We start from the raw sequence: 27,626 nt of genomic DNA, 5'->3' as shown, positions 1-27,626 counted from the left end.
AAAATGAAGATGTTCCACGCCAGACTGGGTCTCACTGATGTCTATTTAAGGAATAATGTGTGCCTTGTGTTCGCACACTTCTTCACTGTGGCTCCAATTCCTATGATTTAGTGGTAAAGGGAAAAAAAACAGGAGCTGAGCCAAATGAGCTCTCTGCTGCGACATCTATAGGTTGACTCTGTCCTCTGTTAAGGAGAGAGAACAAAAAAAACTGTAGATGTGCAGATGTAGATGCACCAGTGTGTGTCATATCAACAAGAAGATAGAAGTAAAGAGGCTTTTTACTCCACAGAGCAAAGCTAAACCTCCAGGTCCGGGTGCTGCAGGCTGCAGCTATCTCCCCGTCTGTAGTGAAGCTTCAATCACCATCTATTTAATCAGAGCCTGGCTGTTTCAATTGTCTGGACACACAGCCTATCTGTGTGTCGATGCCTACCCGCTATTCAGACTTGGACTAATGCCTCCCACCACTTCACTCAACAGGATGTGGCACTTATCATCAGGACAATGACCCAGTTGTAGCAGTGAGTAGCAGAGGTGGGCCAGAGCAAGGCAAGAAATAGGGTCAATTGGGCCGGGCTGGAAAAGCTGAGGAGAGAAAATGACATGCCTGAGTAGAACGAATGCAGGCTGACCACCGTGTTCCTCTCAACACTTAGGAGGCAAATGGTGCAATAAGGTTAGTCTGTCCTCTCTCTCTCTCTCTCTCTCTCTCTCAGTCTCCAAAAAATGTTGAACTGTTTCACTGCTGCTGAGCAACAAGTAATTCACTGAATCCTCACCAGAGATACACAAAACACTGCCACAAGTGAGACGCAAATACATTTTGTGACACTGTTAAAGTTTTCAGAGTGCTATGCAGCTCTGCATGTTTACGTGCTTTCGGTAAAAAAGATTCAGATCTAGGGAGGGACGTTGCTAGGCTTGTCACAAGTTTTAGATAACTGCCTAAACACAATCGTTTTGCATAACCCTTAAAATCCTTTACAGCTAGTTTCTACACAAACCTACAGAAATGTCATATCACTGTCATATCACTACAGTATTTCCTCGTTGTTTTACACGGGTTTGACCGGTCCTCTTTTAATGACATCATCACGTTGCGCCACCTTCTTCTGCTGTGGTCCAATGACACATGAGCAGAGAATTAACGCCACAATCTGTTTATCTTGGGGCACTTCATTTCTGATGTTCAACAACCAATTTCGATTTCAATGAGCATCTTTCTACTTTAGCATCATGGATTTAGTTGCAAAGCCAATAAAGGTCAACGCTTCTTCATAAGGTGGATGTGTATAATTAAAGTATGTTTAGGCTTATACTATAATAGTGGTTTAGAATTATCAGAAAAAGACAATTAAATCGTTATCGTAAAGCAATTAATCATCAACAGAAATGTCGTGACTGTGACAGCCCTAGACTTCACTGTCTACGGTAGCCAATCACATTGAATGTACATTAAGATCTAGAACGAGCTCGTTACAGCTAGGAGGTTATGACAGACGAAAAATTCAAGAAACAATTTTAATTGAGTGAGTCCTGGATGAGTCATAGAAAAAATACATTGGTTTGATGCAAAAAAAAAAAAAAAAAAACTCAGTTAACAACTATTTGATATGATTTTGGTAGATATCAATAGATAAACAACAACAACTATGAATTTAAAATAGTATATTCATAGAGAAAACCCATGAAATTTGAGTTGAATCTGAGGTTATGAATCCATACAGTAAACATAAAACTGTGATGTTTGCTTCTTTCTTTGTGAGTGCAGTGGATAGTTTAAGCATCATAGCATTACAAAAGGTTAACTTAACTAATGCACATGCACTCTATGATAAGGAGGCACTGGAGGATATTGCTTCTAAATTGAAATTAATATAATAAGTGCTTAAACTGAAACCATGTCAAAGGGCTCAGTCCCTGAGACCTGACCCGGTCTCAACGTGACAGCAGACCAAACCCAAACAAGATCATTAACAGTTGCAACACACACTCTTATATAATCCAACTTGTGGTGCCAACCTGTGCAGCAGCAGTGATGCACTATGACATTACAGTACCACATTACATCATCTCTGGTTGTGTGTGGTCCAGCAGAGTTATTAAAACCTTTCACACCACAGAGCCAGTCAACTCATTTTTCATTCTTCAAACATCTATTGCACAGCTGCTTTTTAACAATAAACGGACTGTGTGTTGGCTCATGGGACGTCAGGTATCAACAGTCTGTGGACGTGGGGACATTGTTAGTCGACTTTCTCAGGAACTGAACACAGTGGCATAAAATCTAATCCAACTATTTGCTCACTACTGCAGTGCTAATGCTAATGCAATGCTGTAGAGGGCATTACTCTGCCTTCCACCATCCATGAGAATATACGTATATAGTATCTCATACTAGCTCCCACTTCGCATAAACATTTTCCCCTTCTCATGCTCCTCCCATGCTTTTAGCATCTTTGCATGCAGGGTTGCATCTCTGGCTGTTCTTCTATTTGACATCTTAATAGTTCATTGCTTGTAGCCATGTAGAGAATGTTAAATAAAGCTCTGATGTGTAATTTGTCGCTCCACAAACATTCCCGCTCCCGGCCTACCCTGGGAGTTAATGCAACAGATTTGTCATACACAAACCAGGCACTGCTGGAGGAAAAGGAAAAAAAAACACCTATTCAATCTGAATTTCAATCTCCATAGGGCTCTATGCAAATGCATGCAAGGCAAGCTGATGCTCTCGCTCTCCTCTCTCAGACTGCCAGGATGCACAGTGCAGATGACGCCACCCGGCTGCATATTATTATTATGGTGTAGAGAGATAGAAGCCCAGTCTGTGGCAGGTAAAAGAGATGGAGGGGGAGGAAAAAAAGGAGGATACCTCACATTTCCGGAATACACAAGTACGCAAAGCTAAACCCAAACCAAAGCAGATACCTGTCGCAGGTAAAGAAACTAAAATCCATTTTGATCATTTCCTCTAGGAACTCACACCCCCTCTCTCTCTCTCTCTCTCTCTCTCTCTCTCCTCCTTCCCCCTGTCTCTCATTGCCGTGCCCTTCAGCATAATGTGGATATGCAGCCTCTCTGGGGCTTTTTAGGGAATTGATGGATAATCAGATGATTACACAGAAAATCTCCATTGAGGACAATCCATCCTGACAAACAAAGAGAAAGCTCTTTAGTTAATAAATAGGCTGAGAGACAGACAGAATGAGAGACAGAGTGAGAGTGTGTGAGATAGAGAGAGAGAGAGAGAGAGTGAGTAAATCCTGTCCTGGGTTGGCAGCACAATGCCAAAAATCTCTATCACATATTCATTTCATCCCAACAGTCTGTGTGTATGTGCGTGTTTGTGTGCGTGCATGTGCGTGTGTCATACGTTGCCAGAAACATCACTTTCTGGGGATGTCACTGAGTTTGCCTGGGGATGTCACTGAGTTTGCCTTTAGCTTTATCTTAATTTGAGCGTATCTAAATAAATTTCCAGCTCTAGGCATATTTGTATAAGCCTTCCTGACAAAATTTGGCTGAAGTTTATTCTTATGATTTTCTTATTTCTGAACTAGTTTTTCTCAAACAGAAAAGTTCATACAGTGAAACACACACATACACACACAAGCACGAGGGAAAGAGAAGTACGAGCTGTCGACCTCAACGAGTTACAGACTGAACACTCATTAAAACTAACACAAATACAGAGTCAATAAAAGGTATGTAGGTCTCTTCTGTTTCTTTACATAAGACTGTAAGTGAATAAATGATTAAAATTCAAGAACTAATATGACGCCTCAAATTCTTGACTATATAAGCATTATTATGAGGCAGAAATTACAGCTTCAACTCTTAGAAAATAGGTTATTACAAGCTAAAAAAACGTTACCTCCGTCTGCCAGCCAAGGCTGCGAGTGAACAGCAGTTATTGAGTCCTACCACAAATCCTTGGCTTGATTAACATCAACAGAGCATTAACAGAGTCGTTTTTAAGCCAGTGTTGGTGGAAATTAAATTGTATTTCAAACAATTGCTCCCATAAATAATGCACTAAGTCTTTTTTGTTGAGGATTTCTCAAAAAAAAATCTGCTCAATTCATTTTACACTTTCCCACCTTCAGAAGCCTCCAGGGCCTTCTGCAGAGCAGCATCTAAAAAAGCACGATGCTACCACCGACGAGCTTCGTGCATGAGGAGAGGACGCCTCTGAACATGTAAAAATGTAAAATGCATCTCTTTCTGTCTCTCATTCACATTCTCACTGTATTGGCTATGAATATATACATGCATATATACATACGCAGATAGGGTGCCTGTCAGTACCTGCAGAAATAGAGCTGTGCCTTAAGGCTACATGTGCAACAAGTCCATTCATTTCCAGTTGATGGATATCACCCAAGCCTCCCTTATATAAACACAACCCTTACAAGTATGGCCTATTAGTGGCAGTTCTTTTTTTTTTGGCTTTTACTCTGTTGCTGGTGTTTTCAGATAACCACAGCGTGACAGAGGGGTGAGATACAGCTATTGGACCGACACACACAGTACATAACCTATCCACCAGAATCCTGTTCATTAATTTCAACTGGACGTGACCCTTCGTTTGGACGAGATGCGGTGCTATAAAAGTTCAGGCGCTCTGTGGGAAACGGCTTCAACTGAGGGATGTCCAGTTTGTATTATGTCTTCGCCAAGAAAGGCCTTGCTTTGGCGAGACAGAACACCCACAGCAGTGCTTTGGCCCGGATGGGAGGGTGGTTGGTTCTGTTACTTGCACTCTCGACGTCTACGCGAGAGCTGCAGTGGCTGGCAGAGTGGTGTTCGCTACAGATGCTGGTGCAGAGCGAGGACTGCCAAGCTCAACGGCTCTGCCAGCCTTGGCTTTGGCACTGGAACTGGGTCTGGAGGCTGCAGTGTTGAACAAGTTTCTGGCATCAGTGGTGCTCCAAAGGGGAAGGGGAAGAGGATGAGGAGGAGGGTGGGGGACAACTGACAGTTGGAACCAGATGCTCTGGCATAAGGTAGACATTGCCTTCTTCATAGCTATGTCTGAACCTGCAGAACCTGCTTGATAAACAGACTTATCGTTGTGGCTGCGCCGTCCTTCAGGGACATAATGAATGGACAGTTTTTAGAAAAGAACGTAGAGTACGGTGTATGTAGAGGTCGTTGTGGGAAAAAAAAAGAGAGAACAGCAAGTGCAAAAAAGCACATCTCATCTTACGGGAAGGAATCAGTAAAATTATTTATCCAGCACAGTGGAAAAATCAAAGGAGACAAATACTACAAAACGCACATTTTTCAAGAAAAATCGGAGGTGTATCGATCCAACTCCGAAACTGTAGGCACACAACTCATCACACTCTTATCAATAAGCCACATATTGATCGTAAAGCCTGTAAACTGTTGCACTCACAGCAACAGAGTGAGCTGTACTGTATGCCTCTACACTCACTCTAGGTAAAGGAAGTCCATACATGCAGGTCAGAAACTGTGTTAAACAACACAAAGTGCTTCATGAGGCTTCAGGTGCCACTGAGGCAGGAAATCTTCCATCCAGGAAGCCTATTACCATAACACATGACAAAGTATCATCATCTCCTTGGTAACTTCTTTTAAATGTTTTAACTTGGGAAACGACTGCGCTCTCACACATTTTGTGACAAGCATATTTTAAACTCAATGGATTAGAAAAAGTGATTTTTCACGCTGCATTTGGCTGCTTTTTTATGACCACCGAGCAGCTGAACACCAAAACCCCCCCTTTTTTTTCCTCGCTCGCGGCCTTGTTCATGAATTGTGCTTGTCAACATAAAATGCTGGAAGAAAATGTGAGGAATCTGACATCAACTGCAAATGTGAAATATCAAGTTGTTGTGGATTGAATCATCAGTCTTGGAGCAAAAACAGCGAGCTCACCCAAGAAGTGTAACTCACTGGATGTAGTTGCAGAGTAGTTGTACAGTGATGTTACCTTTGCATGGTTCAAGTTCTACATCTACACAATGCAACACAGCAACAACTTTGTCTTGTTAAAATGTCCACAAATCAGCGGAAAGACACACAAGGGCAGCACGGGACACAATAACATGACAGTGTGTGTTAAAGGAATAGTTCAACATTTTGGCAAATTGGTCCATTGCCATAATCCATACTCTATAGTCATAGCAATAGGTTCATTACCTTTAATTGTTGGCGCAAGCTATTTTTAGAACGGCGGAGCAGAGCCGTGAGCTGCTCAGAGCTACGCTACGGAGGCTCATGGGATTTCTTGGTTTCCCTCATCAAACTCATCAAATAAACAATCCAACAACTCTAAAACGCTCCCGTGGACAAGTTGCGACCTTCACATTTGCCACGCCATGAGATAATAAGAGAACGTCATGAGACAGAGTTGTTTTAGAGGCAAATTCATGCAAAACCGCTGATGCATGTTGCCTTCAAGGACAGTTTTTCAGCAAGCAGTCTCTGTATTTACCTCTAAAATAATTCTTTCTGGTAACGTTGTGTTATTATCTCATAGTGTGGTGAATGTGCAGCTCACAACTTGTCCACCAGAGCGTTTTGGAGTTGTTGGATTGTGTATTTGATGAGTTTGATGAGGGAAACCAAGAAATCCCATAATGAGCCTCCGTAACGTAGCTCTGAGCAGCTTACGGCTCTGTTCCGCCGTTCTAAAAATAGCTTGCACAGACAATTAAAGGTAATGAACCTACTCCTAACACTATAGGGGTTATGGCAATGGGCCAGTTTGCCAAAATGTTGAACTATCCCTTAAAGTTTAACATAAAGAACATTTTGGTAACCTGGTATGAGAAGGTATGTTTTTGAAGCCCATGTGACTAATATGAACTGAGTGACATATCTTTTTTTAAAAAAGCCTTTGTTGCCATTCAGGCATTTATGAGTTTATTAGCTTCAACCTTACTTTTTCTTCTTTGCAATAATATGACATCCTATGTCCTATGTGCACGTGTTTGAATAAACTAAACTAGGTGATAATAAAGATAATACTCTTGTGTGTAGCTGTGGGCGAGAAATCAGGTGTCTGAATGGGACTTAAACGTCTTTGATAAATGTGGTGAATCATTTCTTAGAGTGATCTCTTCTACCGTTTGACCCCTTCCATTGATTCAGCACAGTTTCCGGTAAAAAGGCTTAAACGATGTGAGAGTCGACAGACAAAGCAGTTTGAACGATCTCTACCTGCACTGACTTCCAGCAACCTCCTCTTCTTCTGCTGCCTCTCCTGCTTTTCGCGCTCAGCCTTCTCCTTCGCCGCCCGCGCTCTCCTCTGTTTCTCCTCCGACTCCCTCCGCCGCAGGTTCTCCTTCAGCGCTTGCTGTTTTTGTGTAGAGGGGGAGAAGACAGAAAAGAAAGAAAGAAAGAAAAAACAAGAGAGGTTGCTAAGTGGGGTTAATTACAGTGGTGTAGAGCTTGTCAAAGGCAGAGGCAGCTGTCAAACCCCGCAGACATCTTCATCAGGCGCTGTTACAGTCAAATGAAGCTTCTGAGATACATATTCACTCTCGTCCTGTTAGATGTGAAAACAGCTGGAGTGATGGAGCAATGACCTACAGTACAGACATAAATGAAAAGCTGCTGCTCCAGAGTTTCTCTTCTCTATACACAAATAACTGCTGTGTGGCTGCAGTAGCATGACTCTGCAGTGGCCTTTTAATTTAAAATAAGACACACAGGAAGTGAAGTTATGCTACGACACCTGGCTGAGGCAAAAGAGAGATTGGAGAAAAAAAGAAAATAGAAAGAAAGTATTTTATTATCTATTGATATTCACCTCAATCACTGACAAATTATGTGAACGCACCACCCGGCAACAAAACCCTTCCTTGCTGGAATATTTTCAAAAACAAAATAGTCTGTTCTAATGTTGTCTTCTTCCTGCACAGTCAACAATAAAACAATTATTTATTCCAATTTTGGGGGATAATTTAAAGTCCTTTTCAATATTTTCTTTGCTTTTCGCTTTTAAAAAAAGTTCTAGGAAAAAATCACTGTGAAAAGAAAAAGGACAAAAAGAAAATTCAAAATGTATGCAAAGTAAATGTATCAAGTAAGTGTGTGTTTGCACGGCTGTGGATACAGTAGGTGTTCAGGTCAGTGAAACAACTTCAGCATCACCTGGTGGCAACTGTGGGAGCTCTGTGTGTTTAATTAACAGCAGGTGAACATTAGGAACTGCAGCATCACTCAGAAGCAACAGGCTGCACAGTGGATGTCCGGCTGGACACAGATGTTGCTGCTGCTGCTGCATTGTGGGTAGATGTTTATGGTCCACAACACTAACTGTGGATCACATGCAAACCAACATATCCATGAATTTGACTTGAAAATCTCAATATCATCATTGTTTTCATGCATTAACAGTCTCGCCTTGGACATACAGTACATCTAGAAAAGGTAATCTGTAATTTAAATGTCTAATTTTCTGTTATTTTATCCTCTTCTCATTTGATATCTCCTTTGAACCTTTTGTGAATCTTAATTGTGTTATTACTCTACATTGTTCTGTATTTTAATTGTGCTGATATTCTTATGTAAGCGTCTTTGAGCACTTGTAAAAGTACGTTATAAATAAAATGTATTATTATTATTTATTAAAATGTTTCTCTCTGTACCTTCAGTGTCTGGATGGAAAAACAGAATTACAATATAATAAATGTGGTGCTTCTTTATTTCAGCGTACAATGTAGTTTGACTCAAATGATGATCCATGACCGACAGCGACTCAAGGAACTGCTGATGGGTCAGCTTCAATCACATGAGCAATCATTCATCTTTTCTTTTCTGTTTTATAGAGCCACGGTGATGAATGACGAGTCCATGTGCACACTGCTATAGAAATAATTAAGAAGACAAAACAAGTCAACAATACGAAATGACAATGAGAAAACGTTGAAGTTGACTGAGTTTTTTTTTTGACCATGTAGCAGTTTTTTCAGGAAACTTCAGTTCTGTGTGTTAAGTTTAGAAGTTAGAGTGGATCCTGGTGTGTTATAAAACTTATGGGGTGGAATCTACGGCACCAAATGCCACCAATTGTTCAAATGCAAGCCGAGACTTACCAAGGTCTTGGTTGGGAGAGGGCTTTCTATGGGTATTATCGACATTTAAGCAAACTGATGTAGCCAAGTTCAAAAACTGTCAAAAAAGTCATTAATTCCCTCTCGTCTGTCTCTGAAGATTGATTGATTGATTTTTTAGGTATGGAGGTATCTGCGGTATATCATCCACTCTGGAGAAGGCTCTATAATCCCTGTGCCAAAAGGCTGTTAAACCCATACCACGGTGTCAATAGCTCAATAACGGCTCAATAAGAGACAGACGGCATATGATTTAATAGAGTGCTAGCATGATTGCCATCCTGATCAATAGCCAGTCACTTAAAGCAAAGGAGTCTGGGCTTTTATCAACACCCAGCTCTTCCTCCTCCTCCTCCTCCTCCTCCTCCTCCTCGTCTCTCCCCCCTCTAGCGTTATTCACACAGCCCAGCTTGACAGGCAGGTCGGTGGAAGAATGCCAAACCAGCATGAAGAGACGCACACAAAAGCACACGCACTATGTGAAGTGTGGAGTGTATAGGAAGCTACAGTTATAAAATAAAGAGGCAGCAGCCGCCTCTTATTAAATCTCTATACAAATGACCATTGTTGGGAACGATACAACTCAAATTGAAGCTGTGTGAATTATAGCGAAGTGACAATTCTGTGTAAACGCTGCAAATTACAGACAGCAGGGGTGTAACGGTATATAACATCCAAATGTGATAGAGCTCCATCACTCCTCAATCAACTGTTCTCTGTGGTTGATGCTTTGTTTTTCATTTATGAAACGCCACCACCCCTCTCCAGAAGATTGTGCTTTGTTGACACACAAACATACATTACACATCAATCTAAAGCAACATATAAAAAGACAACAGACGCTAATGACACCTCTGAGAGCCACTCTGAAGGTTTTACAGAAGCTGTAGGAGTGACAGAGGAGGGGGGAAGGAAGATGAATAACAAACGACTGTGACTGAAGCTCTATTTTTAAATGAAACCAACTCCTCCACAAAATTAACTTTGATTTGATGGAATGACTGCCGGTTGCTCGTGGCAACAACTACTGATTCACAAATGACTATATTCTTAATGGGCATCCAATTTGGTAAATTGTGGGCAGAGACAATGAGGAATGAGGGGAGAAAGAAAAAGGAAAAGAGAAAAGAACAAGCGTGCTGACATGTAATATATTTCTAATAAGGTACAATTAAACAGTCCCAGGTTTCACTGATGTGAACTTACTCTAAAATCTGACACTTCTCCCCTTTACCATCAAGCAGAACCTCTCATTTAAAAAGCCGAACTCAATTACTAAAGCAGTGCGTAAACATACTTTACCACAATCCTCCACACAGAACAGAGTCGGCGGTAAGGTAAGTGTAATCTTCTAGACAGCTGCACAGATTGATTATCGATTATATTAAACAACATATATTTCTGAACTGAAAGGACTTGTTAAAAGATGTATGATTAGTTTATCTTGTAAACAAAAGCAAGAGAAAAGTACAGGACGCCCTGTGCACCTATGATGCAAATGTGCTAATTAGCAATAAGCGCAAAGCTGAGGATGATGGGAAAGTCATTAGTTTTGCAATTATGTACTCATTATCAAAATTACTTATGATGCTGCTGGATCAAAGGTCAAGAAATCAGAGTTATTATAATTCATCCTGAGGGGACCATGAATGTCTACATCAAATTTTCTCACTGCCCCCCCAATACAACAGTGATTAAGATAAACACATATAACGCACGTAACAGCCTCAAATCTCCACGGCCTGAATACGTCAACACAATTACTGCAGTAGTTGTTTAATTGGAGTTTGGACCAAACAACTAAGGTTTGCTAACAATGGCAGATGGTTTAAGCAGATGCAGAGTTCTGCAAAGGCAAAAAAAAGATGTTTCACTCAGCGCCGGCAGCAGCGCGGGGAAACAATCACAAGTCAATAATGTGTCGATACACCCACATGTTGTAAGTCTGTTTAAGAGAGGACGACACTTTAACTACACTAAGAGAAAAGAGCAGCTCAAGAATTTCACATCAAAACATCCGTGGTGAAACTGAAACCGCTGTGATCAGAGCGAGCGCAAACGGGACGTTTTTAATCACAGAGCCAATTAACAATTTAAGAACAATAACAGAAGTGTGGATGTTTTAACACAAAAAGTTATTTTCAAAACCTAGAGTCAACATTTGTGGCAAGAATGAACTGAAAACTGAAAACTAATAAATGAACTCAACTAATTGATTTTGAGAGACGGAGAAAAAGAAGAGACTGAAAATATATATTCATGTGATGCTCTTTTGCTCTTGGATGAAGCTTTATTTTTCACTGTAATGATAAGCTGATGGAGAGAGAGAGACAGAGAGAGGAAGAGAGAGAGAGAGACAGAGGGAGAGAGAGAGAGAGAAGGCTTGCTCTCTGAGGAAATTGCCCTCCACTCTCCTTCATCACTGCAGGTCTGCTTCCCCCCTCCTCCTCTCCTGGATGTCCGCCATTAGACACGCTCAATTGGATTCCTGTCAGATGTGCGGCCTCGCCCTGGGTCTCCTTCCTACGGGTGACTGAGCATGCTATATGTGTGTGTGTGTGTGTGTGAGAGAGCGTGCATCTTTGTGTGTGAAAAACCTAAGCAGCTTTCCCTATAAAAAATTGCCAACACAAAATGACATACGCACACAAACAAACCTGCACACACACACACACACACACACACTATGCAAGCAACATACACACAGTTCAAGGCTCGGTTCACTCCGGGCGCTGGTCGGCGTGGAGACGGCGGCGTGCACCTATTAGCATGGGCCTTGGCACGGCCGGGTAAATGCTGACACAGATTTGAGAGGTTACGGCGCTGAGATTTACTGTATGCCTACGTTCACTGACCTAGCCTTGGCTTCTCCTGAGATACGTCTGTGTGATGTGACCATTTGACCAAATCGCTAAGGGTGTAAGCTGCTTACACCTTGACCTATCACTGGGGAATAATGGCTACCTTGGGAGTTTGGGCCATATAACGCTAGTCTTTATAACACTTGGCCTTCTTCACCTTTCACTGGCCAAGTCATTAACTGTTATGTTTGGTCAGAACAGAAACACTTTTGCAAAAACTCCACCCTGAACTCTGGTGCTAAAATAAAAAGGGATTACTGTATAATAGCTGCAATATGAAACAGTATCAGGCCAATGTCATTTGTTGTATACTGTGCATTGTCATTTGTATTGGCGTTCCCAATCATACTGAGGAGTGTTAACCTTCTCTGTTCACATCTGAACACAGAAGCAGAATCACAGCACACAAGTCCTGGGATCAATAGCACAGGGGACAAAAAGAGAGGAACAGCTGAACCAAAAGCATCTGGGAACATTTCTTTTTTTATTCTGACTGCCTGTGTGCCTCTGGGTAGATACTGTAGTTTCTTCAGTCTCAGGTCAGATGCCACATACAGCAGACAGAATAAATACTGAGAGATATGAAGAGGGCAGGACCGGTGGAATATTTGGACTCAAGGTTAAGTGTTGAACATTAAGTGTTAAGTGTTTTCAAATGATGTCAAACATCAGATAAAGGAGAGTTTTTTTCCTTATTTTACTGACATTTCCTCTAAATTTTGCACTTAATCTTTACATTAACTGGATTTCTACCAATAGCCTAAAAAATCACTGCTTATGAAGCTTTTGGTGTGAGCACACAGTGAGGCGCGCCTTAATGGGAGGGTGCCGTCAGAACTTCAATGAAAAAAAAAAACTTGAAAAAAACTCTAGTTAGCTAAACTCTGCTAAAAGCAACGCATGGGGAAAAAAAACAAAAAGTACTAATTTCAGACTGACGCAGTTTTCTTTTTTCCCATCCAGTAGTTTAAACAGCAGATGCCCTTACGCTCTGGTCTGAAGTCAGCGGCACAGCACCTCTCTGTTATTTTAAATAGGTACTATTTTCATTAATATGCACCTCTCAAAGGCCGGCCGGCTCAACATGCAGAGGTACTGCGGAACAAGCAGAGTGAGCTTCATGTTCTCTGAGGGGAGCTCACTTTCCCACACTTTTGAAAAACGGCTGCTCTAAGGAATACAATTATTTAGTTTAATGACTGGGCTGCTGAAAGGTTTACAAAACACTCTAACTGTGTTCTCATGTCAGACTGAAAAGTACTTACTGTGCTTACTCACTGTTTGTGTGCAGTAAGCAGGAAACGTCAACATCAGGTAGGCTACTGTGGGAGAATGAGATCCCAGATTGAACCTATTCAGTTCTAGATTACAACAATTTCTGAGCATGTAGAAATCACAAAAACGATTGTGGAATAATGCAAGTTTCTAAAAAATATATAAAATTGCAGGTGAGGTCTCAAAAGAAACATTGATTATTCCGACGCGGTTCTGTGTCGTAGATACGAAAGAGAAATGAGACGGCACCAAAACTCTCCCTGAAAAAGGCAAATGTAAAGACAAAGCTTCGGAGTATAAGCAAATCTAAAGCATAACTAATGACTGTGCAGGAAAAAAAGTCAAAGAGGCGTGAAATTCATTTGTGTGTGGTAGATGTTAAGTTGGGGGCAGGGCAGGAACTTTAGTAGGCTAATTAGCAACTATTATCTGTCGCGCCCAGTGGCCTGTGCCACTAATCCTGCTGATTAAACACAGTGGGTCTCCACAGCTCCACAGCTCCACAGTAGCACCAGACTGATAAGGCCACAGAGCTCAGTGATGACATAAATGTCTGGCTGGGACTGGATTACATAGGACTGGCACTGTTCTGCTTTGCATTATACCACAGGACACTGATGTGTGAACCACAAAGGGAAGATGAGGTTCTGTACTGATACAGCCTGTGAATAAAAACTGTTTCTGAACCTGCACCGATCTTTAAAGATTAACAGCAGCACAATATTCAAACAAACATTTCACTTCATCCCATGAACCCAAACTCAACTTATTAAAGGTTTATTTAGAGCAGAAGTATTTGTATCCTGACTCGCTTTTCCAAATATTTGAAGCAATAACAATATTAGAATATAAAAAGCACAGAGAGATCTTTGCTTAGTAGCTTAATGTGTCCATGTGCCAAAATCAAACCACCAACACATTATCACATTTCTGCTTAAGTGTAACATGTGTTTAACACTTTTTTTTGTAGATATATAAAAAAAACTCTCAGTCCAACTGAGAATCACCCATTTCACAGTAACGTGTTAATTATTCACTTCCACTCATGCTCTGAAAACAAAGTATCCATGCCTCTCCTGTGAGTCGATGTGCAGGGCAGCATACTCACGGTGAACATTGAGCGGAAGTTGCTGAGATCAGTGAACAGTTCCTCCACCGAGGTCTTCTTGGGATCGATCGCAAAGTACTCCAGCACGTTCTGATACAGCGTCTCCATGTTGCTGTGCATGATCACCAGCTTGCCGTACTGCTCCCCCGCAACCTTGCTGAAGCTGTGAGGAAGCGGTCAAGGTCAACAGCACATCAATCACATATTAACCGTACGTTTAAAACGTTGCCGCGAGTGCATTGAATCTGACAGCAGAACAGGGGGAAGAGTTCACATCTGTTGCTGCGAGGAAGTGAGGCAGGAAGAGTCGAACTGTCAGCGGTAAACTATGATGTTAGGAGATCTGATACTGTCAGTCAGATTGTCTGCTGTGACCCCCCTGCAGGCCTGTGACTCATGTCTGGCTGCTGCTGATGCTGCTGCTGGCAACATGCATGGGTGTATCTGACATGCACAATTATCAACTGCAAACGTAAACAAAATTAGTTCAAGTCCAATGGGCGACCTTTAATAGTACAAAGGTCAACGTCTTCCTCATGTGTGATATTCCTCATAGAAAAGTTCACATGGGGGTCACTGCACGATGTGACGGGTATGAAAATGATGTGAATCATATGCTGCCACCAGATCTCCACCTATAACTGAACATCCTAGCCTTATAGAGAGCCTAAGTGGAAGCAGGAAGTAACGTCGCCATGGGTCCTCAACTCGGAAAAAGTCTCCATGTAAGGGAATGGGAGTCAAAGTTTTATTTTGTGATCCAATTGAATTGTGCCATGAGAAAAAAATATGACCTCTACCAGTTTAAAACATCACGTTTCATCCCGAGAAATCAGCAGTTTGTTGTAAAACTATTGTAAAGTAAAATTCCGAAGAATCCGTACCCAGAAAGACTACAGGTGGCGTAGGTGACGTCACACACCAAATGCCGCCCTTTCCCGTGTCAGTTGGTGACGTATTTTTTGTGGGACACCAGATCTGTAGTCCGTAGAGCGTCGCCACACAAAATACATTCTACTGTTGCCGTTTTATGATAAACTGCTGGTTTCTCTGCATGAAACGTGATGTTGTAAACAGGTGGAGGTCATATTTTTTTCTCATGGCGCAATTCAATTGGATCACGAAATAAAACTTTGACTCTCGTTCACTTACATGGAGACTTTTTTCCGAGTTGAGGTCCCATGGCGACGTTATTGTTTTAAAGCAGATATCAGTGGCACGGCCGTTTCGGCTAATGCTGTGTTCAAGGCAGGCTTTTGAAACCGTAAGTTACAGCTTCAAGTCACAACTACGACTTGGTAGCGTTCCAGGTAACCCGTAGCTCGTGTTTTTACCGTCCTGTTGTCTGTGAAAGTTCCCTATAACGGCCACTCGTAACTTCCGACCCGTGAACTCGTACCAGATCGAACTGGTATGACTTCACAGGAAGGAAAAACACAAAGTACGAGTTTCCTTGAACGCACCATGAGTTAGCAGCCCCCGCCCTTGTCAGGCATCAATTGGTCCTCGTGCTACGTCACCACATTCACGCGCATCCCTTGGCTGCACACACAGCCCTTCATGCCGTTCTCTCCCCTCATTGGATAACACTTGTATCCCACAAGGAAAATTTTCTCCTCGGGTTACAGCAGAGCAGAGTGACGGAGAGACTCGTGTTTAGGCTGAAATACTTCATGTAAGTGATTGCTGACGGAAAATAGGACTATTTAGGACTTATATTAACAAAAACATTCCACTGATATCTGCTTTAACATTGTGAAGCACTTAGTGGTTTTTACCTGCGAAAGGTGCTATACAAACAAAGTTTCTTTCTTCTACTTCCTGCTTCCGCTTCGGCAGTGCTCTGTAGGAGATCTGTGACAGACATGTTCAAGAGCTCACTCCACCACCACCTTCATCTGGAAACATGAGGTTCATCACTTCTGTTACAGAAACTGGTAAAATCAATGCTGAGACATTTAACTTTGGTCCTCCCGTTAATTTATCATCCTGTCTGTACAGAAAAGTGTTTTTTATTTATTTCCTGTTTCCTTAAAATCCATATCCTGAGCTGTCCTTTCAACATGACGGTCCCTGTTTTATACAAAAAAAGAAAAAGAAAAAAAAAAAGCCTCTGGCGCATGATGAGGAAATAAAATCAGAGCTGGAATCACTTTGGATCAATACGCTTCATTTTAAAGAGTCTGGATATGTTCTGTGAATGAAGTCAATGAGAAGAGAAAAAGAAAACGATGTGTCTGCAACCAGCGCCGGGGCCTGCTAACGACCCCAACATCCTCGTCTCATGGCAGATAAGAAGAAGCAACCGTGTGTGTGTGTGTGAGGTGTCACAAGGGTGTGGGAAGCCTCTTTGGCTCCTATTGTGCCCCTTCATTATTGCTCAATTGATGGACCTATTTGAGTCCTGGCCTCAGCTGAATCTGGCCGGGGATGGGACTACCTATTCACAGCTGGGTAAATGCTGTTCAATAGGCACTGCTCCCAGATTGACTTGTCAGTAATATATTTCCAAGCCAGGAGCCGGAGGAAAGAGGCATGAGGATCGCCTGAGCAGGTGATGGAGAGCAACAGAGATAGAGAGGAGGGGGAGAGAGAGGGAGGGAAAAAAACAGACAGTCATGATAGATAAGTATCATCCTCCCTCTCTCCTGATTTCTCCCTCTGCTGCTCATTCTCAAGATTGTCTATCCTCTCTTTCTTGCTTTCTTTTTTCTCCACTCCCCTTCTTTAATTCATCTAATTTCATCTCCTCCTGTTCCTCCTTTTCTTCATTTGCTCATCACCATCCTCTTTCTCTCTCTCTCTCGTCTTCATTTGCCAAGTTTACAAGCCAAGCGCGCATCATGAAGTGCGACATCAGACCAGTTACACAATAACTACACTCAATTGATCCATGAAGTGAAAATGTAATCTTCAATGTCACCAACGTGAAACTCCAAGTCAGTGACTGTGTATTTCATTTGTTGTAATTAGGCCTCATAGACTTCTAATGTTCAGCGCTGATCATTTATATGAGATAATACAAATCAAGCTTGATTATACAAATATGGCTTTCTAATGCCTTTTGTATTTTCCTCTTGTTATTTATTCAATTGATGTCTAGTTTTTTTCTTCTACAATAATCCTAATGGGCATATTTTTGATTTAGTTAATTCCAAACAGCCCATAAACTCATGTGCAAATCACATGCATACATCTCCAATTAATTCCACTTCTTCTTATGATGCTTAGAACTCCTTTTCAGATTGTAAATAAAGGTTGTGACTGTTAATTAGTTACCAATAAAGAGAATAACTGCTCTGCGGTCTCGGCCGACAAAAGCTCCAGTGAATGGAACCGTTTTCTGCCAAATTGTCTGCGTTTAGACTAAAGTCCCAAAAATATGACCACAGTGCAGAGTGGAGACTTTACACAGGGATAGTGGGGTGAATGCAACATCTGAGCAGACTAAGCACAAATATTTGTTTGTGACACAGTTGAGCGCAGAAGAGTGTGTGTAATGTGTGTGTGTTTGTCGGCCTTGTATAACTTTATCTCCATTTCATTTCTATTTCAGGGCAGCGAGTTCAGACTCCATCCTGTTGATGTTTTTAATCAGTATTGTTACTAACGATAAGACGTTTGCTGCAGTGCACCTGAAGTTGGGAAAGAGAAGCAGCGACAGACGAGACCTGTCAAATCCATTCTCAGTGAACCTTTCTGTGCCGTGCTCAGGTTCTCTGCTAACTACCACAACACAAGCCCTCAGCGGCCCAGCCCCAAGGCTACTGATCAAAACTACATGAAGGAGGCTGGGCACAGGGTGTATTATTGAACACATGCTTCCACACCTGGTCTGAGACGTACCTGACAGCTGTCAGCACAGGATCATGGTGTGGAATGAAGGCGGTAAAAAAGGAGATGGTGACAGTGAAACCAAATTGTGCTTTTTAAATTTTTTTTATGTGATTGTAATTTAGCACCTCGGCTTAATTATAATAAACTGACAACTGAGTAAAACGAGCTAAATTTCTTCTCGTTCTGTCTCCATGAAAATACAAACCGTGACTGACATAATGAGAGAATGAGAGTGACAGAGACGAAGGAGGTTTTGTCCCAGTTCTCCCTCTCTTTACCCTTCACTTCATTTTGAAGTTGCCCTCAGTGTAAAGTACCTTTCAAAACAGAGCTGAGAGGAGAACGGCTACAATAACACGAGTAAAAAAAATAAAGGGATGTCACTCATACACATCATGGACGCTGGCAGGAAAACCATTTATATACATATATAAACTCTTCAAAAAGTTTGGAAACGTTATTTTAGTCAATCAGTTGACTGGTGTTGTATTTTATATCGTTGGATAGTTAAACATTTTGGCAAATTGGCCCATTGCCATAATCCCTATAGTCATAGCAGTAGGTTCGTTACCTTTAATTGTCGGTGCAAGCTATTTTTAGAACGGCGGAGCAGAGCCATGAGCTGCTCAGAGCTACGCTACGGAGGCTCATGGGATTTCTTGGTTTCCCTCATCAAACTCATCAAATACACAATCCAACAACTCCACAACGCTCTGGTGGACAAGTTGTGACCTGCACATTCACCACGCTATGAGATAATAACACAACGTTACCACACAGAGTTGTTTTAGAGGGAAATTCATGCGAAACCGCTGATGCACGTTGCCTTCAGGGACAGTTTTTCAGCAAACAGTCTCTGTATTTCCCTCTAAAACAACTCTGTCTGGTAACGTTGTGTTATTATCTCATAGCGTGGTGAATGTGCAGCTCACAACTTGTCCACCAGAGCGTTGTGGAGTTGTTGGATTGTGTATTTGATGAGGGAAACCGAGAAATCCCATGAGCCTCCATAGCGTAGCTCTGAGCAGCTCACGGCTCTGCTCCACCGTTCTAAAAATAGCTTGCACCGACAAATAAAGGTAACGAACCTACTGCTATGACTATAGCAATTATGGCAATGGGCCAATTTGCCAAAATGTTGAACTATCCCTTTAAAGAGGAGAAATGATTGACTCAAATAATGTTTTCAAACTATTTTTGAGGAGTATATGTATTGTACTGTATACAAGACAAAGACTAAAACTTGAACACCACATTCGACATCTAATTCAACAACAAAGTGTTGAATTTTTTGCCCTTGGAGTCAAAGAGTTAAAGCAACTTTTACAAACTCAGGTGTTCGGTACAAAACTCTTAAAATTGGACGTTTGACCGACCAAAGACTTCAAAGTTCCTTCTCCTTTGTACCGCAAGTTCAAAAACGTGTTCGGCTATGAAAACCCGTTCTATTGCCAGCCAGCACAGCACCGCAGTGAAAAATGAAAACATGAAAAAACATTCACTTTGATTCATTACAGTAAACTCCAGCGAACAGCCAGGACTGCTGAGTGAATTCCTGGGCTTATAAAAAAGGATATAGCCATTTTAGTGAAGAACATGTCGTTGGGGTCATCGGGGGAGGAGAAAGTCTCCAGGTCTCTCTCCAGCTGCAGCAGCTGCCTCTCCATCTGCCGGAGACTCTTTTCCAGATTCTCTGCAGACACTGACACACACACAAAGACATGCACATATTCATAAAAAATAAAAATAAACACACAGGAACACACCCACATGGAAATGAAAAGAAAGAGGCAGAGAGAGACAGAGGACAACTCAATTACAGGTACAATCAGGTGCATTATTATGTTGATGCTCTGAAAGAATCAGAGAAAAACAACATCCCAAAAAAAAAAAAAAAAAAAAATACAAACACAGAAAAGAAAAGCAGGCTCGGATGGAAAGCATGCTTATTATGGGTTCACACTGGCAGAAACACCATGGGAATAAACGACGCGTGAGGAAAACAAACATCAAGTGAAGGTACGTTCAATGTTTGCCTCTTATATGTTCATGTGTGTGTCATAAACAATTTAGCTCATACAACAATACAGTGCCCTTACTGACATGTATGCAGAGAAAGAGAAAGCAGAAACCTTGTGCCATGCACTCTCGTGTATTTTCACAATCTTGCAGCTTTTCAGTAACACAGAGCGAGAAAGTCTCAAAGAACCTTAAAGAAGTGGAAATCTTTCATCTCAACAGGTGCATCGATCACGCAGGTGGGAGAGCAGGGCGACGCTGAGCCACAACTTTCGGTTAAGGTGGTCACGGCTGACACTTTAAGCCAGTCACTGAATATAGCATATGGCTTAAATTACCCTGATTAGACCCTGCTTGACAAAAAGGCATAAGCTGCTTATTTTTAAGTAGTTTCAAATTTCCCCTTGATCCTAATACATGCTTTACAAAAAAATAAAAAAAAGAGAGGGAGAGAGAACTTAAATGTAGCTAAGCTTCTCATTGCATTTATATTATAAACCTCATTTGCTGATGGGAACATACTGTCTTGGACACACAATCACACACACATACAGACAGACGCTTGTTCAATCAGACATCTTAACTAAAGAAATATCCTAGAGTGTGCAGCAGCTGAAGTTTCTCTTCTTAGTTTAATGGAGCGTATGTTCTTTTCACAGCAGGTAAAGGTGAGTGTGCGACTATATAGAGAAAATTAACATTCATGCCGGCTAAGAGGGAAAAGTCAGGTGGCGCTTTTAAATTTTAAAAATATCACCATATAACATCGACTGCAGCTCCAGTTCCTTTAACTCATGGCATGTTTTTCTTTGTCGCATTTTTTTTACTCTCACACATCAACTTCTCCCTGTTTCTCATGTAAAGCGTTGGCGCTAATGGTTAACGGTCAGATGAAGGCTGAAACTGAAAAATCCCAGAGCGAACCGTTCCTTTAAAAATCTTGTCAGAGCACATTGTGACCACTGCGACCAATCAAAGCCGTATTCACAGAGCAATTGGCCCCCAGACCAAACGGCTGATTTTTTATTATGCTAAGAAATCACTCTATGGACCTGGGCAGTACAAAGAGAAAGCAGAAATCTTTGTTAGTAGGGGCTAATTTTCCATGTAGTTATATATTTTTTTAATTATTTTTTTCAGAAATGATGAAAATAATAGGGAGAAATGTGTTAAGAACTTACAGGTTTTTATTTTTATGTTTAACACAAATCCGAATTCCTGAAAGTACTATAACCAATGGACTAATGTGGGTTGTGCTATGTAAACAGATCAGGTAACTTCTGTTCAATTAATACCAGTCATCGGTGAAGTCTTGAGTCTTAATGTATCTGTGATAAAGTAAACTCTGGCCTTGCTTCAAACTGCTCATATTTTACATAAAATGTAACAAGAGTTAAACTTCAAAGCTAGTTAAGTGATAATTAAGTACTGGAACCCTAATGTGAAAATGATGCACATTTGCATGTAATTTATGATGCATTTCCCTGATTAAATCTTTAAGGAAGGATAATATAAGCCAAACTGAGAGCTCCTCATCATACAAATAGAACAGAGTATTGAACTGTGCTGTACAGTATGTGCCTTTTGCAAAGAAACTTGTCCAGTTTCTGTGGCTCAGATATGAAAACAGCTGCTAACACTTTATCTATCTTTGCAGGACCAAAAGGTGCAATGAAAGAAAATGTGTCTCAATGTAAATGTCAGCATTTTAGTAGTCAATCCAAAACAGACTCCTCACCTGCTGTTATTATTTCCATTTTCATTTCTATCTCTTTTTGATAAAAGCCTCCTAGAAAACCATGCAACCAAAGATCTGCAGAATGGGGTGTGGGCAGCATGCACAAGTGGAAGGAAGCCAGAAAGGCAGTCTGCTAATAGACATGATTAAAACCTAGTGATGATGCACAGACTGAGAAAATAGCAAGGAAGGATGGGTGAGACACAGAGCAAAACAGATTGGGATTTTCTCTTTTTTTCTAACTAGATGAGGCTCCCTCACACAGAGGGGTACTGTATGTGAACGCAACATGACAAGACATGCTGTACTGTTCAGGTGACAAGAAACTGAGGCGTTTGCTTCAGGAGACAATCTTGGATGGGAAAGATCCAGTAAGATCCTGGTACAGCAGATGGAACAAACAGGTTCAACATCAGAAGAAGCTGAAGCTTTGTGCAAACACAGTTTTCACAGAGAGCTTAAGAGTTGTGGAATAATTGCTCTGTGGTAACGGTGAAAAGCATAGCAGGAGCACGGGAACATGAAAGGGTGTTTCCATGCTTCCCTTCCCTTTTCTTTCAGCCTGTGAAAGTGTGAGTGATTTTTATGAGCAGCAGGACCCGGAACACATCTGTGGTCCAGAGGGGCTGCAGCAGATATAGGATGTTTTAGCAGAATAATAATTGCAATATTTGTAGAGGTCAAATCCCCCATTGACATCCTTTTATTACTCCGCCAACCTGCTGTGCTATAAATGAGACCGAGTGGAGCACACAACCGTGCGTACTCACTCACAAACAGCCCCCGCTTCCATGCAGAGATCCACTATAGATCATTCTTTGATATATGGAAATGAAGAGACTGAAAACACGTGGATGTGCCTTCAGAGGCCAAAGCCTGACAGACAAGTGTGACCGGCAGGACTGATGATGCCAGAAGCTGGGAACGAGAGAATAGTATTGCTCACAAAGAAATAAATAAATAAAGAACCTACCTGAGCGTGCCGTGCACACTCTCAACGTGCTGAGCACCCACTACATACAAAGGGAGCACGGAGAGCCTGAAGGTCAGTGAATCTGCAAGTTGCACTCTGCACAAGCTCATTCTGTATTCCCTCCACCTGAGCGTCATCACTCATACTGCATATGGCTAAAATACAAAGCGAGGCCTTGAGCCCCGTCTCTGTATAGAGTTCCCACATTACTTTGTAATTACTCCTCCGCTCCTCCCCCACCCCCACAAGCTTTGAACAGCAACTTGACCAAAACCAATAATTTCCGCAAAACAAAATGAATTCAGAAATGTCTGTTTATTTAGTATGGCTTAAAGGACAATTCCGGGCAAATTCAACCTGGAGCCATAGTTTCTTAATATTTTAGGTCTAAAAAAAGGAATCTGAATTTTTTTTGCAGTAGTTGTGTCTGTCCTATTCATCGCCATGGCAGCGATGAATGGGAGCGGACTGATCTTAAGCTGTTTAGGCTCCCACAAAACCACATTTTCTTTACACTGAGAGCGTCAGATGGCGATTCAAACATACGTCGAGGGATTTGTTCACTTCCAGAAAGGCAAAATGTTTGTAAACGGAGCTGTGATATAGTGTTGGGTGATCTTGACATTCTCAGATTCTCAGAAAGAGCGCTATGATCAATGAACGGAACGCTATTGCGTTGCCGAAAGCCGAAAAATCTATTCGTGGCGGACGTAATTTATTTGTGGCATATCAGTGAACACCTCGTCGGGCTGTGACATAACAGGGCTAGTCACAGCCACAACACCAGCTTAACATGTTTCCTCAAATTTGAGGCGGAGTGGCCACCCTGTTTACCACAGAGATTTTGTGTGCGGTCATATGACTACCTGGCTCCGTCTGATTGGACGTCGCCAGTGGCTGCATTTGATTGGTGAAACACTGTCATTTGACAGAGTATCTGTTGGAAGCAAGGGGGCAGTTGTCGGTCTGAGAAGTGAAGCTCACTTCCGCGTTCAAAAAACTGCAATCCCCTCGGCTGTCGCTGGGGGCTGGTGTCAGAAGGGAGCAACTCCAATTGAGCCCATGTTAAAATAGCCGATTTTACAGCTTAAAAAAACATATTTACAGCCTGGTACATTTTATTTTTTTGGTCTCAATTGATAGTTTCTACCCCCGCACACACTCTGAGGGGGGTGAATTTTTTTTAAACTCTACTGTTTTACTATTATTAGGTTTAAAGTTCTGGCCAATTAGGGCGCGGAAACGTTGAGTGACAGGTCCGGAGACCGCTGCTTCGAGGCCAGTGGGCGGGACCTCGGCCAGCTAACCGCCACACCTCTCCAAATATGGCAAGTAGAATCCAACATGGCGCGGTTCAAACCCCCGTAGTAGCGGCACAAAACAGACTCCCCCAAACCAATGGGTGACGTCACGGTGCTACATTCATTCTTTTTACAGTCTATGGTTGGAAGCAGCAAGCCAAGCGGCTTCATTAAAACAAAACAAACAGATAGCGCATTGGATCAATAAAAAAGTAGCGAGTATGTGTGTGTGTAAAATCGGCATGAAAACAAAACATTGCCGCTCCTCCTTCCAATCGCCGATAGACGATCGGATCGCCAATCGGCACAACCCTACTGTGATACCAAGTCTCGCGCAAGAGTCAAGTTGACGGCTCAGTGTGTTTAGGCACAATAAACAATATCCAGACTTACTCTGACTGCTACGAAAACGTTGTGACTTCGAGTTGATACTCCTTTGTTGATAAAACAAACAGGAGCTTCAGACGACCTGTAAACATAACTAGACTCTCATGCGAGACTTTACGAGTTCATGCGAGACTTTGCAATACTTTTTATTAACAAAATAAACAAGCCATCTGATCGGTCCACTCCCATTCATCGCTGCCGTGGCGATGCAGGGATGCAGACAGAACTACTGCAAAACAGGAGACATTAAAAAGAAAATCTTCAGATTCCTTCTTTTAGACCTAAAATATTAGGAAACTAGAGCCCCAGGTTGGAAGCACTGCCTGGTTACAAGCTGTACCAGCCTGGTTAAGTGGCTGGTCCCTGAAAGCCTCCATGTTTTCACCATGAATTCAGCACCAAGTGCCAGAGCTGACATGTATTGTACATGTGTTTGTGATGAGGGACAAAGGAACAGAAATATGACAGAAAAGGGACAGAGAGTGAGATTGATAACCGAAAAAAAAAACAGACAAACAGACAGACAGACAGACAGACAGACAGACAGACAGACAGACAGACAGACAGACAGACAGACAGACAGACAGACAGACAGACAGACAGGCAGGCAGACAGACAGACAGACAGACAGACAGACAGGCAGACAGACAGACAGACAGACAGACAGACAGACAGACAGACAGACAGACAGACAGACAGACAGACAGACAGACAGACAGACAGACAGACAGACAGACAGACAGACAGACAGACAGACAGACAGACAGACAGACAGACAGACAGACAGACAGGCAGACAGACAGACAGACAGACAGACAGACAGACAGACAGACAGACAGACAGACAGACAGACAAACAGACAGACAGACAGACAGGCAGACAGGCCACCAGGCAGACAGAGGGAGACAGAAAATGCCAGAGAGGAGCAGTACACAAGGACTGCTCCTCCATGTCAGGAGAAAATGATGACTGTAGTGCTGCTGAAAATGAAGAGAGGGGAGCAGGAATAAGAAGGCAGACACAAAAGAGCCCTGAACTAAGCTGCAGTTTTTGCTTCCATGAGAGGCGAGATTGGCAACGGGGGAAACGAGGGGCTGTGTTACACACAGTCAAAAGACAGCGGCTTCTCAACAGAAGCACAAGTCATTACTGCTACCTCTATCCAACCTTGTTTTCATGCTCAAGTAAGCTCTTTGGTGAATGTCTATGAATGTAATGCAGCCTTTTAGCGTGTCTTCAGGCCTCCCAAATGGCTGTCAGACCAGATGAAAAGGAAGTCACTCAAGAGCATGGTTTACAAAGACGAAATGGGATTTGTGTGTCTGAACACTAGATATGGAGAGATGACACACTTAGTGTTTGCATCTAATGGCACAAAAACGGAGAGGAAGACAGTGATGGGAAAAAGAGGACTCTGTCTAACACGTGAATGCAGCGTATACTCGGCTTGACGTCCATGAAGTAGGAAAATGGACAGAGCCTGAGGAGAGAATCCGAGGATTCAGCTTTCCATTGATTGCATCCCTGTACCTGTGAGTCCTGGCCAAGGGCTTGTGGACACTCAGCACAGGCGGCAGAAATGAAACACTCAACAGGAGCGTCATTATCCAACAGATTATCAAAGCACCAACAGAACCTGGAGGGGTTCTTACACGGAGGAGTCAAAACAATAAAGTCACACGTTTCATCCACACCATGTTTTCTCCTCCTCACCCTCTTTTCTTCACTCCCTCCTGCTGGGACTGTAGCAGTGGGTAAAAAAAAATCTTCTCTGGAGCGGCAATAAAGATGCTGTGACAGTACGACCGACCGCACATGCATATATAGTTGCAGACACACACATACACGCACACATTGTGCACAGGCCGCTGCTCACCACTTCTCCTGAGAGTTTCTTCTGAACAAACAATATGGTCCCAGTCTCCTCTGACCAGCCAGGCTCTCCCACTTCACTGTGACCTCCATCACCCCCACCACTCTCCAGATACACAGAACCAGATGTAGATCGTGCGGCCGCATTTTGCACGTTTAGCTTGTGCATCAAATTAACGGAGAAAACAGCCAATTTGTTCGGAATCGACACGGTGGCTTAAGATACATTCGCCCCGACCTACTCTCCTGAAAAATGAACTTATAACTCTGTCGATGTAGATGTGCTACAGCAGAAGATTAATGTTAGTATCAAACGGCAGTGCAGATGAGCCGAGTGTAGCATAGATCAAACACCGAGCTGGTAAAATACAATGCGTGTTTACAGAATCAACAAGCATCTAATCCCAGAATAATCCCCAGAGAGCCACAAAAGTAGAAAGGTAAGAGTGAAGCTCAAAGTGAAGCAGAGGAATACAGAAAAAGACTGTTCCATTTCTGTCTATGGGAAAACATTGCCTAGGTAGGACACTCTGTTTATGCATTAAGCTCACATCATTTAATGACTGGATCTCTGCTCCAATAATACATCATAAAATCTATTGTATATCTTTTTTTCTAACATTAATGAAATATAATATAAATGAACTTTACTCTGCTGACGACTAAATCGCCTTTTCATGCTGGACAACACCGCTGCGTGTGAGTGGGTGCTGTGATCTTGAACCCGGTGTCTCAGGTAAAAGCAATTTGTTTTGATGGAGCTGAAAGGCTGAAGTGTTGTGTGTGAAATGACACAATGTTACAGCGTGATTAAGTTCCTGATATCAGGTCTTCATATAGCCGAACAACCCACACAGCTCATTATCTTTTCATTAGGCTCACCTTTCCAATCACCTTCCACTTGTCATTGACCACGGTATCACTGATGTTTAAGTCAAGCGATAAGGCGGCTTAATGACCAGCGTCAAACAAAAGAGGCCAAAGTGGTTGAAAGTTTCTGAAATGTTATTTAGTTTTCTGTTTTAATAGCATGTCCTCAGTTGTCTAAACAACAACACAAACAGAGGACGACATAAAAGGCTTTTTTTTTTCTCTTTAACTCAAAGCAAAAGAGTCTTTTGTTTGTCACACAAAGCTCTAAAACATAGAGGGGGGAAAAA

The 27,626-nt window shown here is 42.1% G+C and overlaps 1 protein-coding gene across 2 annotated transcripts in view; it reads right to left on the bottom strand.

The window, feature by feature from the left end:
• Window positions 1-27,626, bottom strand: part of LOC146989463 (protein diaphanous homolog 3-like) — a 186,831-nt gene that overhangs the window by 75,875 nt on the left and 83,330 nt on the right. For both annotated transcript variants that reach the window (XM_085805708.1, XM_085805719.1), the window contains exons 22-24: window positions 19,754-19,878; window positions 14,340-14,504; window positions 7,198-7,333 (exon numbers count right to left, since the gene is read on the bottom strand). In XM_085805708.1, the coding sequence (XP_085661834.1) occupies window positions 7,198-7,333; window positions 14,340-14,504; window positions 19,754-19,878 (426 nt within the window). The remainder of the gene's footprint in view (window positions 1-7,197; window positions 7,334-14,339; window positions 14,505-19,753; window positions 19,879-27,626) is intronic.

The sequence above is a fragment of the Trachurus japonicus genome, chromosome 3 (assembly GCF_045865225.1).
Source record: "Trachurus japonicus isolate A0001 chromosome 3, Traja_1.0".
In the NCBI taxonomy this organism is placed as follows: Eukaryota; Metazoa; Chordata; class Actinopteri; order Carangiformes; family Carangidae; genus Trachurus; species Trachurus japonicus.
The sequence above is the reverse complement of the archived record's forward strand: the minus strand, read 5'-3'. Positions and strand labels throughout refer to the sequence as shown.